At 35.3% G+C, this 17673-nt stretch overlaps 1 protein-coding gene and 1 long non-coding RNA gene across 10 annotated transcripts in view; one reads left to right on the top strand and one right to left on the bottom strand.

Annotated features, from left to right (window-relative positions):
* LOC110832119 (uncharacterized) overlaps window positions 1-17673 on the top strand; it is a 626650-nt gene that overhangs the window by 11713 nt on the left and 597264 nt on the right. The window lies entirely within an intron of this gene.
* Window positions 662-16956, bottom strand: LOC110832118 (uncharacterized). 6 transcript variants are annotated; one of them, XM_022068828.2, is made up of 5 exons: window positions 16634-16956; window positions 14173-14828; window positions 12792-12904; window positions 11264-11441; window positions 662-1315 (listed from the first exon to the last, which is right to left on the bottom strand). In XM_022068828.2, the coding sequence occupies exons 2-4, from the start codon at window positions 14679-14681 to the stop codon at window positions 11275-11277; spliced, it is 789 nt and encodes a 262-aa protein (XP_021924520.1). In that variant the 5' UTR covers window positions 14682-14828; window positions 16634-16956; the 3' UTR covers window positions 662-1315; window positions 11264-11274. The 6 variants fall into 6 exon arrangements, with proteins under 6 accessions (XP_021924520.1, XP_021924522.1, XP_087208760.1 ...); XM_022068830.2 differs by having other exon boundaries at window positions 11314-11441; window positions 16634-16893; XM_087352634.1 differs by lacking the exon at window positions 662-1315 and having other exon boundaries at window positions 10471-11441.

Here is a 17673-nt window from a genome sequence, read left to right as displayed (position 1 = left end):
AATCAGCGTTTTTCCCTACGTAGCATCTCTAGCGAAGTTGGTAAATGATACACGTAAGACTAATGTATTTAGGGAAATATACTGGAAGTTAAGAACAGAGATATGGCGAATATGTTCGAAGTGTGTGCCACCAAATTTTAAAATTCTCTAGCTGCTACCGTTGAGTCCAGAACTGCGACATATACGTATATATTTTACAATACGATGACAACTGAACGTGGAACTGCGTCCTCGAGCAGCAGTTGTGGGCATTAACTCCGTCCGTAGCTGATAGATGGCAGTGCTGTATTCCTTGATAACTACCACTGCGAAAGCTTGAACTTCTGAAGTCTGGCTCCCTTTCGAAAAAGAAGTTACCATTACGTAGAAGTTGAAAGGGCAGTGGGCGGGGCAGATAACCTGTCTCTGGCATTGTCTAGCCCATCGGACATTGCGAGGCGGACTTCGAAAAAAAAAAATAATGCAATAGGCATACCTCGTCGATAAATCGATAGCAGTGTAAAGTCCATATATAATATTTTGTTTAGCACATCTCTTGAAACACTGTCTACTTCTTTGCCATAGAAAACAGAATGTAAACCAATTACTGTTATTACCACGATGTTAAGATATTTTATATATATTATTCTACAACAGGTTTTATAATAATTATCTTAAGGTAAAATTTTAAGATTTTATTGGCTTAAAATAAATGTGCACAGTACATACAGGAGGAAACTTTGAAATATATTAAAAATACATATAATTATATATATATATAATCCTTTATAATCATAGAAAGACTCATACCTTTTATGGGGGCGGGTTCAAACTAAAAACTTAGAACAAAATATATGATAACACATGACACACCTGTGGTATATCACTGGTACTCGAAAAAGCAATTAGCAAGGGATGTCTGATCTTGTTTGAGACTTGTTAAATAACAACACCGGAAATTATAATACTTATCACTATACGTAGAGATCCCACGTGCGTTTTTTTTGGTAAATTTTTACTTCTAAATGCGCGTAGCACTTGAAAACATATTTATCTCAATCGTAAAACTTTTGAAATAAGCCCTCTACTTTATCGATCCTACTCCATCCACCCTCATCTTACGAAACCAAACATAACCTAACCTAACATAATATGACACAAATTAACAGAGGGGTTCTTCGACAACCATGGACTACGTTCCATAAGGCAGCATCACCACAACCGTTAGGTTCCACTCCCCATTCATCGTGGCGTCCGACATTGGGGGTCTTCGCTCAGTGATAGATCTACACCAGGGCGATCCGTAGGTCCACTATTCCCGAACCGCTGTCACATCCTAAGAACCATATAAGTTTATTTATTAGTATCTACAGGTCACAATAGAGAACTGAAGCTTTGGAGAACTTCATAGACAACAAATTTAAAACAAAAATCAGAAATGGATTGGTTGACAGCACTGTTCTATCTGACATGGAATGAATTACTCTAGTTTTCCCATCCTTATAATTTGTGCAAGACATTTGGTATAAATCCCTTTTCTTTTCTTTTTAAAAAAAACCAAAGGTATTTTGAAACGAAATTAAGGGAAAATAATATTGCGGATTACGGAGTAAAATCGCGTGTCCGGTCAGCGGCCTTGAAGATCCCCAGATAGTTCAAAGACAGCGCGATTTTGCAACGAATTACTAGAAACGCCTCGAGTAGCGTAGATTATTCTGAAAATGACCGGAAAATCCCAAGTACAATTTCTTGCCAAAAGAACGCATCGACAGTTTATTTTCAAGTGAAAGGTGTCTCGTGGTTCGTGAAGTTCTCTGCACGGATGCCGACTGAGTGGCACAAGACTGGAGGGAATTAATTACCGCGTGGAAGAAAGTTTCCCTCGCTAGATTGTCAGCAATGTGATTTCAGTACAGTCAGGCATTAGTCCATGAAATTGTCATTTTTACTGTTAGCAGTTTGAAATAAATCTATATTGTGTTAAGAACCAATGGTGTAATCACTGATTACGTCACAATTATTTTTCTTACACAGTACAGTGTTTGTGGTATAATTTATTTAACAACAAAGATTTCTTTCTATAACAAATTAACTTGAAGTTTAATGAGGTACGCCTTTCCTCGGAGTTAGCCTAACATAATCCGCTTATCACATTAGTAGCAGGGTTCAAATTCTACTGTCCCCAAGAGCTGGCACTGTGGAAGGGTTTAAACCAGGGGTGGCCAACCCGCGGCCCGCGGGCCGCATGTGGCCCGCCTTGAACATTTTTCCGGCCCGCGAGATTCATCACACTTTTACAAAATATATTTATTTTATAATGGCCAAAGTAGTGAAAACCAATGTATTAAAATTTTTAGTGCTATATATTTCTTTACAATGTACGCTTAGTATCATTATTATTATATTATCTATGTTTACATGTAAGAATAATAGTAAACACAATAATAATAACTCATTATGTTTCAATTTTTCACTCCAAAAAAATGTCTATAGTGTATCTAAATCTAATATGGGGATATATAATTTTATATGTGGCCCGCGGAGTTATGATGCATTTCCAAAGTGGCCCGAAAGATCATTTGGGTTGGCCACCCCTGGTTTAAACACACAAATAATTCGTGGAAGTTTTGATGGACGCCCCTGGTATGTTCTGCCCTTCGGTTTGTATTGACAGAGCTATTTGTTTTAACAATTCCTGCTGATAGTTGGTATCTGCTACTCCCATTTTCTCTCTAAAATCTCCATTAAATTTACGGTACTCCGTTCTGTATCTTACCACCTCTCCGAGAGATCGCATCTTCTCTAACGTGGAGCTATAGGATCCATAGAAATGGAGCTACTGTATAGATTTTAGTGAGGTTTCCTTTCTCAATTTCCCCAGTAGTGTGCCTACTTATAGTTGCAAAGTACTGCTGAACTACTGTTCCACTCTTGTTCAAAACAAAGAGACAAGAAAATATTTCAGAACATTCTTCTGTTTCACATGGAGACGGTAGGCATAAGTCTCTGACAGGTGGCCCTAGGGACAGCCGCCGGCAACTTTAGGTACTAACATGTTCCCTTTCTCTTACGTTACACGTCTTAGAAAGTTATACCACATCCCCCCAGAGCTTCCCGATCTTACAAACGAGGTTCAGTAAATCGAGTTATGGCGACGACACTAAAAGGTACAGTCATGAATCAGTAAAGAAAGTGTAATCAATACACCTAAGATGAAACAGCTGTGACACAAAATCATCTTTGGATCTGTGTTGTGAGGCGGCGAGTGTGAAGGGGATGCAGAAAGTACCTCTGAAACGTCGGCAAGCCTCTATCAGACTACGGCCCTACATCTCGTAAGAAATTCATATCCCTATGATGCATTGACGTAAGACGAAGCTGAGGTTCCGAAATAGGTCAATTTGTTGAACTTTTCTTTCATAATGTGAGCTTAAAAATGAAAAAAAATGTCAAATTTTATTATTATTAAGCATTCTAAGATGATTGATTACTAATATTATTCCGTTCGTGGTATTGGTTTTCATCTTGTTCATATAGACCTATATTTATTTTAAGGGAACTTCTTTTAAAGATAATCCCTAAACAAATTAATATAAGGTGCATAAAGTAGTAAATTGTATCAGATTATTTCAATTACCTCCATAACGCATATTTATTTAAATTAAGAAACACAACCCAAATATTTTTAATTCTTATACGCATACGATATATATTAAATTTTAATTCTTATAAGACAAAATGTTGTGGGTCTTCCGGAGTGTGATATTCTGTTCTTAACAACGCGCCAAGATAACTCCCGTCTATTTTCGATCACAGGTTAGCAAACAAATTCTGTGCCAACTAGTACTCTAAGCCGTCATGGTCTCTCATAATAGCATGTAAAATGTCTCAAGTGAATTTGGTTTATGTGTGGTTGTACATGTGCAAAATGTGAATAATCCGATCACAAATCTTTTAATAGCAACAACATGGCACGTAGTAATTTTGTAGGTGATTTGACAAGGCATCGTGGCCTTCCTTTTAGGTGAAAACTCATAAACGTGTCCTCAATATAGTCACACTTTTGGTCTTGGTCATTAGGTTGTGCGTTAAGAAGTTTTAGGAACTATTTTACGTCTGAATAAAGGGGAAATGTTACCACTGCAGGTGTAGAACTTGAGCGGCTAAGAGTCCCTGATGGGCTAATCCACAACCTTCTTTAACCTTTGGGCTCTAAAAAACAAACAAAGAACACTCAGTTTGTACTGGGCACGTCTAAAAATAGGACTATAGAATGAATGATTATATGCTCATTTACGATTCCTCCGCGGTTGTGTCAGAACGTAAAATAGTAGTGCCAGAATCCTATGAACCAGTGGTATTCAACCTGGGGTACCCGAAGACATCTTAGGGGGTACGTGAAATTTAAAGAAAAATATTATTTTATGATAAACACTGAATAATCAGTAATGTAATTTATTTAATTTATTTTAGGTGTAGATTATATACTATGTATAACTTGAATTATACACCAACAACTTTGGGGGTACAAAGTTGAAGAGAAATTATATCTGGGGGTACGCGAAGACATCTTAGGGGGTACGTGAAATTTAAAAAAAAAATGTTATTTTATGATAAACACTGAATAATCAGTAATGTAATTTATGTAATTTATTTTATATGTAGATTATATACTATGTATAACTTGAATTATACACCAACAACTTTGAGGGTACAAAGTTGAAGAGAAATTATATCTGGGGGTACGTGAAATTTAAAAAAAATATTATTTTATGATAAACACTGAATAATCAGTAATGTAATTTATTTAATTTATTTTAGATGTAGATTATATACTATGTATAACTATTATGTAATTTATTTTATATGTAGATTATATACTATGTATAACTATTATGTAATTTATTTTATATGTAGATTATATACTATGTATAACTTGAATTATACACCAACAACTTTGGGGGTACAAAGTTGAAGAGAAATTATATCTGGGGGTACGCGAAGACATCTTAGGGGGTACGTGAAATTTAAAAAAAAATGTTATTTTATGATAAACACTGAATAATCAGTAATGTAATTTATGTAATTTATTTTATATGTAGATTATATACTATGTATAACTTGAATTATACACCAACAACTTTGAGGGTACAAAGTTGAAGAGAAATTATATCTGGGGGTACGTGAAATTTAAAAAAAATATTATTTTATGATAAACACTGAATAATCAGTAATGTAATTTATTTAATTTATTTTAGATGTAGATTATATACTATGTATAACTATTATGTAATTTATTTTATATGTAGATTATATACTATGTATAACTTGAATTATACACCAACAACTTTGGGGGTACAAAGTTGAAGAGAAATTATATCTGGGGGTACGCGAACAAAAAAGGTTGAATACCACTGCTATAAAACAGTCACATATTAGACCTAAGTGCCACAGTTTGCGGACTTCTGTCATGGCGATAAACCAGCGTCACAGCTTATATGACTAAAAGTTTGCCATAATAATGTTGGATTTATGTGCTGGAAGTATTAAAACAAAGAGTGTAGATAATACACAATTGGAGCTCATTGATGCCAGTTAAAAAAGAAGGGGGGGAAATCCAGTGCAGCTGAGATAATGAACTCCATCGTACCCGAGCCATTAATACCAAACAAAGGGATAAAACCATTGGTTACGCTCTAAAATCACAACAGAAAAGTTCAATGATGCGGGATTATATGCCTAGATCATCCTGTCCCCTGTGTTTATAAAAAGGTAGTGTCGTAGCTTGTTGTGATTTATGCGAGTCATTAATTGGAACGGTAATTAATTATGACAGACATCATCACTTTACCAATGGCAGGCCGCCATTTTCACTGTGCGTGTGTGTTCTTTTTTTAAACTCTTAAGCAAATCATTATCACCCCTTCACTCCCACATCCCAAAGCAGTCTTTTGACAGTATCACATTTACATAAAACTGTTTAAATTTTCCATGAATAATACTGGGAGGTAACTTTTGGTAAAACAGTTCCTAGATTCTAATTCACGACGATTAAGAAGTGATATTTGACGTGTGACAATTAAAATAGAACTGAATGTATATTATACCGTGGAGAAGCGATCCTGGATGTCTGAAGGAGAGATGAAGTCCAGACTCCACAGTTCGTAATGCTGATATTAAAGAACTGAAATGCGAGGCTGTGGACTAGATTGAGATGACCCAGGACATTGTCCAATACCGCGATTGTTTAAAAAGTTTTCCCTAAAAGAAATCTGAGGACTTTCTAGGCAGATTAATTGATTTTGACTATTTTAAGAGGACGTTTTACGTACCATGAAGTCAGCTGTACTCATGAACTCGACAGCTGTTTCATCAGGTACAAAGGTGTTTGTCAGCTTTCGTCTGTCTATTTTAAATCTTGATTACAATGTGTTTTTGAGTTACATGGGGAGGAAGCTTGCCTGTCTTTACTGTTATTAATAAAAGCATGTCTCTTCTATGTAATAATATTTATACATTGTGTAGCTGGAAGAAATTCAAGTACGAACAAGCGTTAATTAACTGCCTTGTTGAAGACTTGCTATTATCATACACAAAGAAAAATATTTCAAGGAGGAAAGAGCCCTGCTGTGATTGATATGTCATATTCAACTTTTATCCTCTCCTTGTTCCTCCTTGATGCAAGAACGGCTTAAAGACAAACAAACCACGAAAATCCAAAGGTGTTTTGATTAAGGCGTTTAGAATAAAATGTATAATCTACTACAATATATTGAAACAGAATAGGATGAATGTATTATAATAGAATGTAATGGGGTATAATTAATTAAAAATAATAACAAATTAGAAGATAATACGGTACAGACATAACAGATCCACAACAAGAGGACTTCGAACCTCAAGGTGAAAATAAAAATTGGATTAAAAATATATTTAATGTCGATATTTAAAATTTAATGGGACTAACAGGAATAAAAGGAAACGGTTTGATTGAAATCAATATGGATACTACGTTAAAACTTTAATTAAAGGAAAATTCTCTGGCGAATTTCTGGCTGCCCAAGGTCCTTTATGTTGTACCAATTCCTTGACTAATATGCAGATTCCTTACGGCTAGGAGTTATTATCCACTGCAAAATCCCAAGCTCGAGGACTGCCTCTTGTCGACCGTCCGCGAATGCATATTCAATATTTGCACAAATATTCTATGAGCCTATGTCTTACATTTATTTATTTCTACAGTCGATACATGTAATAAACTAATTTTTTTTTTGAGTGGTTTCACTTTTAATTTTTTGCCTAAATTATGTTCTAACTATGTAGGTTAAGTTCATGAAGATTTTTATAATATTGTGAGTTTTTGTGCTTGGTTATAAAAACTTAAAATCCGCTGAGTTATAAGAAAAACCAGCATTGTCTTATTCTGCATTCCTGTCATAGCCAAATAACACTGATTGACACACAGCCAAGTATTTGATTAATTATCATTGTAATGGGTTTATAGCACAACTGAATTAGTGCGATCCGGAACGTCTATTGAACACCCCACGAAGCAGGTCTTCTCGAGACACGGTTCCAGAAATCCGGGACGAGCCAAGAAGAATTTCCATGCCCAAAAAGCCATTTATCAAAAGACGTCGAGGTCCCGAAATAGAGACCCCCGTTTGCCGCGTTTAGTACATCGCAGTAAATAAGATGGATGAAAGCTCATTTAGGAAGTGAGGAGTTTAGAAAAGTGAGGGGAAGGAAGGGGTAGGAGACTATATATTATTTTTGTTATTCTAACATCCCGCGACATTAGAAGGAAGTTCACAAAAACCCTTCTACACTTTGCTGTCCTGAACTAAAGGCTACTCAGACCAACGGCAATCACACGAAACATATGTAAATACTGGAGTCTTCACGTAGGTTATGCTTGTGACATCCATTAGCAGACAGAGGTCGTGCATGTCTGAGACGTTTAATCTAAAATCCATTACGCTGTGTGCAGTCAGGATTCCGGACGGCAAGGCTTCGTTTCTGACATTCATCACAAAATATTAATATTGCGGCTAAGAAATCAAAGAGGGTGAGAATGGCTGGGGGCGAAGCACGCACGACAGAGGTGATAATTTTTTTTTTTAAGTGTTCTGTCTGACGACAGGTCCATATGAACAGGATCCTTCCATCCTTTTCTCGGACTGGGACCTGTTCATATACGTTCTTGGCAGATGATCCAGAAGTGGTTTGCCATTGCCTTCTTCTGTGTGTGAATGGAGTAATTGTTGGGATACCACGGAGGAAAACTCCGTGTTGCCTAGACCACGGCCTTGCCCAACACAAGTTATAAATTCGGGCACCGCCGGGAATCGAACCCGAGACCCCAGGATTACAAGGCCAGCGTTCTAACCGCTAGACCACCGTGGCTAATTTAGGTGATAAATACAGAAATATTTGTCCGGGAAAACGTTGGAGGGAGAGTCAGTTATGGGCGAAAGGAAAATAATAGTGGAGGTCTTGGAGAAAAACGGTGTGAGAATGTGGATTGGATTCATGTAGCTCAGAACAGGGAGCAGTGGCGGACTCTTGTGAACATGGAAATTAACTATCGGGTTCCATAAAAGGACCGAATTTCTTGCCTACCTAAGCAACAGTTAGAGCCATAAGAAAGACTCTGCTCCATGAAGTTACTAATTTAGATAATTTAATTATGTATCTTCATCAGCATAACAGCTAATGGTTTATAATTCTTACAGTCTGACGGCAAATAGACAACTACAATAGGTTAAACCATGGAGATGATGATGATGAACAATTTAAATTCAAACTTCTTAATTAATTAATTACTTTGTATTAGACATAACTGGAAAACATTTTAAGAAATAGTTTTGTTTTGATGTGCATTTCTACTGATAAAAACTACCTTTACCATAATGCCAGCCAAATGCTGGGCCACAGCTGAAATTTATTATCAATTCAATTCAATTCAATTCAAGGTACGATAATAATTTATCATAGCTATTGCACACCTTATACAACAATTACAGATATGTATGGACCAATGGTGGAGAGATGATTAGGAGGGACAAGCCAAGGAACTATTTCATTACCACTTTTTCCACCACAAATATCCCTGATGACGCGTAGATATGTATTTATAGGTCTATTATGCATAAAGTAAATTATGACAAGCTCTATCTAACCACCCTTAATTATGTAAAATTTCTCTGCCAGTAGAATGTTTCAGAACTCACACGACAAAAATAATAACTATGCAATCGGTCGTAAAAAGAAACTCGGAGAATTAAGCTGTATAATGTTGAAATCACAGTTGGCAAGTTTTGCCATATGTCAGCGTCGTCTTAGCTGGCAGAATTGACATTGAAATTTCGTCGCAATGTTTGAAATTATCATTCAAGAACTCAGAAGCAGACATATATTTAGTAATAAATTAATTAGATGAATGACTGAATATGATATCTTACCATATCTTACCTAACAATGTGAAGACTAAACTAATTTTAATTTTTTGTATTGTATGGGTGTGAAACTTGGTCTGTCTGGGGTGGCTTCCAGAGCAGTCTGGACGCTGTGACAGTGAGAACAATTTCCACTACTCCACATTTCAATCATGTTAATGTGCCTGATCCTAAAATAGAGTAAAGCTGTCCCACTATACGCCATGTAGGCGCTTGGGGGGAGAGGAGGTATAGCTCCTACTCATTCTTGACCTCGGCACTAGATGGGGTAAGTGGTCAGCATCACGCCCCGGCCGTGCTTTACCCCAGGGAAAGAATCCCGGTACCCATTGGATACGAGGCTGGGCGGGGCCCAGAGCCGGTCTGGACGCAGAGGCTGGAGGAAAAATTCCTTGCCCCCGTCGAGATAACCCGGTTCAATGCGATTGATACTGCAATTTGTAAATTTTAATTGAATTTGTAAACTTGCAAATATGCTAAAATATAAAACATTTCTTCTGTCTGTTTGTACAAACCATAACGATGTATTCTACCTGTGTTTGTTGTCTAACAGCATCACATAACACCGTTATTGTTTTCGTACACCAACTATGAAGTAAATTATTAACATTCATAAATCTGCAACTGTAATTGTTTACTGGGCAGTTTTCTGCACAGTGGAGGCTGAGATGTGAGATGAAAATATGACGTAAGAACAGTGATGATGGCCTACGGACCCAAAAGTATATTATAAACAGAAATCAATTAATGAAAGAGTGTTGATGAAAGTAAATCATAGTGAATATTCTGAGAGATCACCATAAAAATTTATGAAAATAAAATAATTTATAAGGTTGTGTCGTCTTAGGATATGCAGAGGAGTGGTTCTAAAGTAAATTCAGAAATGTCTGATGTGAAAGAAAGTTCAATAGCTGCTATGTGGCAGTCGCCATGATGTCTTGGTGAAATTCGCAATAAATACCAGTTAAGTTACCGTATCTTTACACAACCCGAATAAAAATAATTCTTCGCATTTTAAATGACCCATATTTATTACATTTTGCAGTTTATGCTTATTGTAAATGAATTTTTTAAGTGGATTGTCAGACATTAGGCTTAAATGTTGTAAAGTTCTGCACCTCGATATCATAATTTTGTCCGTGTTACATCAAACGAGAATTTCTTAAATTCCAACAGCAACCACGTACTACAGAACAAAATGTAACCAGAAACAGGTCCACCCTTGTGTAATAGGTTCCCCCAACAGCCTGCATGACACCGGAGAAAATATCAAGAGTAACAAATTTTTCCCTTAAAACATTAATAAGAAATATAAATTTATTCTGAGTAAAATATCTTTATAATTATAATTACATATATCATTAAAAACTTATAACATGTAGCAGTAAATTAATTATTGTTTTGATAAAGACGACTTTCAAGAGAATACAACACAATGAGTCAGATATAGAAAATTTGAAAAGAAGGAAGGAGAACATACACGTATTACCAGAACTTCTATAATGAACTGTGTACCTATTACAACCTAGAAGAGTGCAGTGTTTGCATTGGAAAACATAGAAAATCCTGGGCAAATTCCTCTCATAAGTGAAATTTATCCTATGTAATATTTGAAATTTTTCAAAGCAGTGAGTCCGAAGATGGCTGTCTTCTGGGTTGTTGTGCCATGTATAGTCTCGTAGAAGTTTACTGATATTTAAGAAGGTCCTTGCTGCCTCCATCATCATGACCCTCTGAAACGTCTGTAAACTTCTACCAGACTACATGGCACAACAAACCAGAAGACAGCCATCTTTTGTAATTCGTAATGTAAAAAATACATGTACCATGTTTTGTTTTATAAGAGTCGGATTGACTGGCTGCATTTTGTGCTCACATTTTGTTTTCTGTTCATCAGTTTGACCAACCATCTCTTTGTTGTCTTCCACCAGTGTGAATATGGGGCAGTACGGGGCCTTATAGCGTTTCTGTTACTTGGCACAGTGGTAGAAGAAACTGCAGACTCTGCAAATAACATATTCACATTATATGTTCTCTGTTCATCTAATGGATACATGAATTCTTAAATTAACTTAGAAGAATTTATTTTTCTGGCAATAATTATTTTGAAATTCTTTCAAAACTGAATCTACTACGAGCCTTATAGCTAAGGACATAAGAATTTTAAGCAACTTTCCTCGTGATTCTACCCTTATCAGTTCCAATGTTTCTGCTATGCAGTTTTTAAATGTAAGAAATAAGTATGCGTGACGGAAGTTAATACCTGAAGCACTTTTGGCTATTTGCATGGAAAACAGAGTCGTGTAGTCCAACAACAATTTTTTAAAAAGAATACGTCAAATCTCACATTGAGAACGTTTGCTGTGGGCAAACTATCTTAGTTTGAGAATTTTTATGTGCAAATGATACTGCATTCTTCACTATTCATTTGAATACAAATGATGTTTGTATCAAATCATACGCTAGTTCTACATAGCTTGAGCCTAATTAAAATTAAACAAGAATTTTTGCATGCAGATAAAGCAATTTGGTAAGAAAATAAAATATCGTAATTTGCACAGCCGATACCAAGAGACACACAGCTACCACAGAATGCCAAACCGATAGAGTAAACCTCCATAGTGAGCATCTTTCTGAGGAAGACAGAATGTTTGTGGCTACAAGTATTTAAATTGGATATGTATATTTTTTATGTAAGTTTTCCTTGCATAATATCATTGGCTGCTTTGTATATGCATTGTAAGGGTATACATATACATAATATTAAAATTTTAACTTATGTTTAATTGCTTGTTAAATCTCCTTGGCACATAACGTATTTGAAATTAAGAGCAAAATAATTGACTTCAGGCTATAGGTACTGAGCACTAAATCTTAACTCAAAAGTGCTAGATTACGATTAATTTTTCTCTAGCTTCCAACAGAATTACCATACATAGAATTATATTTCAGAATACATGAAAGGAACAAAGAAAAATATGTCAAATGTACAGAATATATTTGTACTTTTTGGGGTGAATATAGCAAATTTCTATGCTTTCCTTAATTATAAATGCAAGAATTTAAAAAAAAATCCGGTATAAAATAAATTCCCTAAACATCTACACTAAAAGAATTTTCAACTCGTAATCAACATCTACCCTCTACCCGAACAGTTGTAGATAATTACTCGAACGAGGCTACCAAATATCATGGTCAATTAACCTTCAATATTTCTTAATATCTGGGAGATTCTATTATGATTTTCTGTCTGGAGACCGGCTATCCTCATTGAGGTGTTCTTGACTTCCCTCAATTTGCAGAAGAAAGCCTTAGTAGCCTGCAACAAGAGATGATACGAAATTGAACACTTACCTTCCGTGGTATAATATTTCACACGTCCACCAGCAAAGCTCCTATTAATATGCATATTTTCACAGGTTTCCTCAACGCGCAATTGTGCCCTTTGTACACCATTTGGGTTGTAACTATGAAATATATAAAAATGAATAAAATGAACATAAATTATTAAAAATTGATGGAAATATATGTACTGATAAGGAGGATATCTAGCCTTGGATAGATAAAGTAAGAAAATAATGTATTAAATTACACTGTAGAAAAATGAATGATTTATACTCTTCGCTAACGTTCGAATAATTATGCCAATGGTAAACTAACTGGGGCATATTTCAAAAAAGTAGTGAAACAAGTAGAACTGTGAGTTAGAAAATTTTGTAAGAAATCGCTGGAAACCAGGGTCTTATATGGAAGAATAATATTCTAAATGGGTCTTTGAGAACAGGCTGTGACGTTATGAGATAGATTAAACATACAAAGTTCGAAAGGTGGTAACAAATCAAAAGTAAATATAATGTTGTTAAGTTTTAAACATGAAATCATATTCCATTAAACTGGTCGTATCAGCAATTTAAATATGACAGCCAAATAACATTTTGAATGTCAGTAGCCACGACATCGAACAGAAGATACTGTGAAAATAAAACGGCTATATACCCAGCTGTTAGAAACATTTCACAACTTCAAATTTCTTAACGGGGACAAAAATATTATACCAAGAATACTTTTCTTCGCGTTAACGACCGCTGACAAGTGACCAGGAGTTCCTAGGTCTCTGTTAGGGGTTTGTCGGTTTTTAAAAACCGGGTTTAAAAACCGATATTTTTGGATAAATTTGTAAAATTCGAAAACCGGTTTTTAAAATTTAAAAAAAAAAAGATTTTTAGGTACTACAATTAATATGTAAAAATTAATTAAAAACATTAACATTTTGACTTGAAATCGCCTCGGGCACAAGCATATTGTAGTAAAACTAATCTTCATGAGTCAGGCGAATGTTTGACATGCAAATCCACAAACGCATTCTATTATGCTATTATTATTATTTGATTTTGTATGGAGTATATTTTATTTTGTCATATTTTTGTAGTTCCATAAAGATTAAATAAACTGATTTTTTTTTAAAATAAGTATAAATATTTTTTTACTGTTTTAATTTGTTGTAAAAAATCGAAAACCGGTTTAATCGGTTTTTTCAAAAGTAAGTTTTCGTATAAACCCTAGTCTCTGTAAACGGGTCTCAGTTCTTGACCACAGCATTTAAAATCTAATATCGTGATATTTGTAAATGTTTCAGAGAAAACAATGGTTACAATTTATTAAATAACTACAACTCGTATTATCAGTAAGGACGAATCATGGGGTTATAAGACTATATACAACAGAAACTAATCACCTGATATGATCACTCTGTAAATGGACGAATGGTGAGGTTGTTCTGTCAATTGTAGTACTGGATTCTACCGACATTGCCCTGTCACTAGTGGAGTCATGTCGAGGTTTTGCGTCATAATCCTGATAACTATGACAAATGCCACGTCGTTCCAACGTCTGTGTAATACATTTTACTGGCCGCGTGTCCCTCTTAATTTTGTCATTTGTCTTCCTGTAATACTGAAGCTGATCCTCCAAATCACGTATTTTGGTACGAAGTTTCGTGTTTTCCTCCATACGTCGTGCCAGATCACGTGCTGCCGATGTTAGCTCAGCGCCCAGTCGGTTTATAAACAGATTTTTCAAGGTCACTTGTGATTGCAGGTCACAACATTCTCGTTCTTTCCGCCTCATTTTGTCTTCCATTTCTGAAGCAACTTTCATCGAAGCAACAATTTCCGACTCCAGGTCATTGAATTTCTGTACAATTTCTGCTGATACCATTTCAAGTTTCCTTTCCTTGCATTCCATCGTCCTAAAATCTACTGCTTGTTAAATTGCCTTGCGTCTAGATCCAAAGTTTCTTGCAAGCAGAAGTTACTTTTCATAACAACGTAGTCTCTCATCCTTCCTGGCTAATTCTTTTTGCAGATCTGGAATATAATTCTCACATTCCACCTACAAAACGCCACAATCAATCACAAGAAATTGTATTATAAGAAGAAAATATTGAACAAGAAAACATTTCTTACATTAACAGATTATCACGTTGAATGTCAGAGAGACTTATGCAAGAAACCTTTGTTTCTCTAACGATTAACAGAAAATGTTAACAAAGGAACGACAGACTCTGCCGCAGTATTACTGAAATCGGCTGCATACAAGCGGAAAAAATTAACAAAATTAATAATTATACGAGCCCATTTACATATATAACAATCTTATGTTACTGATATTTGCTAGTGATTTGTTTACTTTTTGTTACAATAATACAACATCCGTTTTCTTTAGAGAATAATGTTTCTTTACGATCAACGAGTCAGGAGACATTTTAATATTTATAGTACTATACACGCTGCACTTCATGGATTAGTTTGTAAGTCCAGGCCCTCTTGGAACGACGATATCCTCTCAACAATAATTTTCCAACAGACGAATGAAATCGGTAGAGAATATAATATCACCATTTACGTGGCATATACAGGGTGATTCAAAATGTTAGGGCGTATAGAGGGACTCGTCGAATACGAATCCATGTCCTCCGAAGTAATCTTGAGTCTGTCGAGGCCATTGAAGTCTGATAACATATCGCTGAAATAATTTGGTTTGTAAGATTGCTAATGTAATCCTTATACATTAATAAAAAAACAAAATTAAGCTAGTAAGAGAATAGCAAAGTACGATTCATTATGGAGATGAGAAATGCACACCAATTTAGTGGGGGGAAACCGAAGGGAATATCTGGATTTAGATGGGAGGATAATATTAAAACTGATCGTAAATAAACAAGATCTTTGATATTGTGGACTGAATTTATCTGGCTTAGGATATTGTTTAGTGGCGGGCTGTTGAATGCTGAAATGAACCTTTGGGTTCCAGAAATTGGAAGCAATATCTTTGTCGGTTAAATGAAAGTCAGCTTATCAAGAATAAATCAGCTTCCCAGAGTTGGTTAACTTATTGATGTTGTTCCCCTGTCTAGATATGCACGTCTGTGACGTAGCACTTGCAGTTGGTCATATTACATTCGCATTGTCCCGGGAAATACATTTACATATTTAGAAAATTTCTAAATATTCTAAGTTTTTAAAACATGTAAACATCTACAAGTTTAGAGATCCCAAAAATTTTTGAAATTTCAAAATCCAAAATTAAGCATTTTTTTTTAAATTTCCATATTCGAAAGCCCAGCATTTAGAAGTCATTAAATATCTTTCCTAAACTAAGTTCCCTTAACCTGAACTAAAAATTGAATGTGGAACCACGGTTCCGGAGAATCTGACGTAAAATACGTGTTTGTATTTAAATTATCATCATCGGACTCTTTTAGCTTCAATGTCATCCATCTTGTTATCTCTACATAGTATAACGCAACTGCGCAGACGCAGTAGTAGCGTGGAGTGCGATGCGCCTTTGTTTATATAAATAAATGTTTGTAGAACCTAAACCATCTGTGATATGTAAAATCTGAAAACAGATATGGAAAGCTCATGAGGTAATACGTATTTCGTACGCAATATGTCCAGATCCATCTCTTACGGTTTTCGAGAGGCGGGCGCTTAACGCGCCAGATGCATTGAAAATTGTACACATTGGTTCATTAAAATTACAATAAATATATAAATAATTATAATTACAATAAATACATTACAGATTCTTAAAGGTCGTTATTTACTGATCATTTTACATATAGGTTACATTACCCTCACTCTCAGCATTCCTGAGGAATGAACGTTTAAAAGTCACTCGGCACTGGATCTTACCTTAAACTTTGTTCAATTGTAACAGACCACGATGTGCACCGGCAATTATCAATTTAACCAAAAATAAAATGGAGAGAGTGGAGGGCAGTATCACAGATTTCTTAATAATTCTTATATAAGAGAAGAACTTGTGATATTCTGAAAGGATTTTACCAGCACAAAATTATCTATTCTACGACGCACTTCTTCTACAAGCGATTCACAGCTCAGCTCTTTCCGCAATAACGAAAGCGGATTGTTGAAGCGATAATGAAACACAACAATGCCGAGTAAACAGATGACGTAACAATTAGTTTCTTAGGTAAAGGAGTGGATTGCAATACGGTTTATTCAGGCAATTATACTGCATACATAGTAAATGATAAAAGAGTCTTTATAGCAATGAAATAGCTCTGTCATTCCGTTACATTAAATAGTTAAATATTTCTAAAATGTAAATTCAATAATAATCCTGGTCGCTACGAGTTTAAAAGCTGTCTTGACCTTCATTATCGATAATTCAGTAAACTGCACACCTGCTTTAAAGCAGTCGCTAATGCCACACAGAATATTCTACAAATGCATATCGAGTTTTTGTACAAACCCATTGTTAGAAAACTTTCGAAAAAAAGAAGATAGAATTTAGAAAATTATTTTATATTAATTTTGTAGGTATTTATTTATTATTTTATTAATTTCTTAAAGCCTGCCCCACTGTCCCGCGAAGATCTGAATCAAATGTGTCCAATGAACTGCGTCTTCTTTTAAATGAACCTCACTTATTCCTCAGCTGGTTTTCTCGTAATATATTAATTGATTTTCGTACATTGTTTAATGACCGCATCTTATACATTACTAACAAATTACAGTAAAATTTATTCATAGCGAAACTCAACAGGCATTTCTGTAAATAAGAAAGAAACTGATTCCAAGGACCCGAAGTCTTGCTTCAGAATCTAATAGTAGCCCAGGTAATCAAATTTCTCGCCTTTTATGAAATTCGATGTTTCATTGCCGTGTTTACAAGATCCCACACCTGGACCATATCCGGAGGCAGATGA

The sequence above is a fragment of the Zootermopsis nevadensis genome, unplaced genomic scaffold (assembly GCF_977971745.1).
Source record: "Zootermopsis nevadensis isolate Lab colony 2312 unplaced genomic scaffold, Znev_1.0 Znev_ptg000021l, whole genome shotgun sequence".
In the NCBI taxonomy this organism is placed as follows: Eukaryota; Metazoa; Arthropoda; class Insecta; order Blattodea; family Termopsidae; genus Zootermopsis; species Zootermopsis nevadensis.
This window is presented reverse-complemented; position numbering and strand designations above follow the sequence as displayed.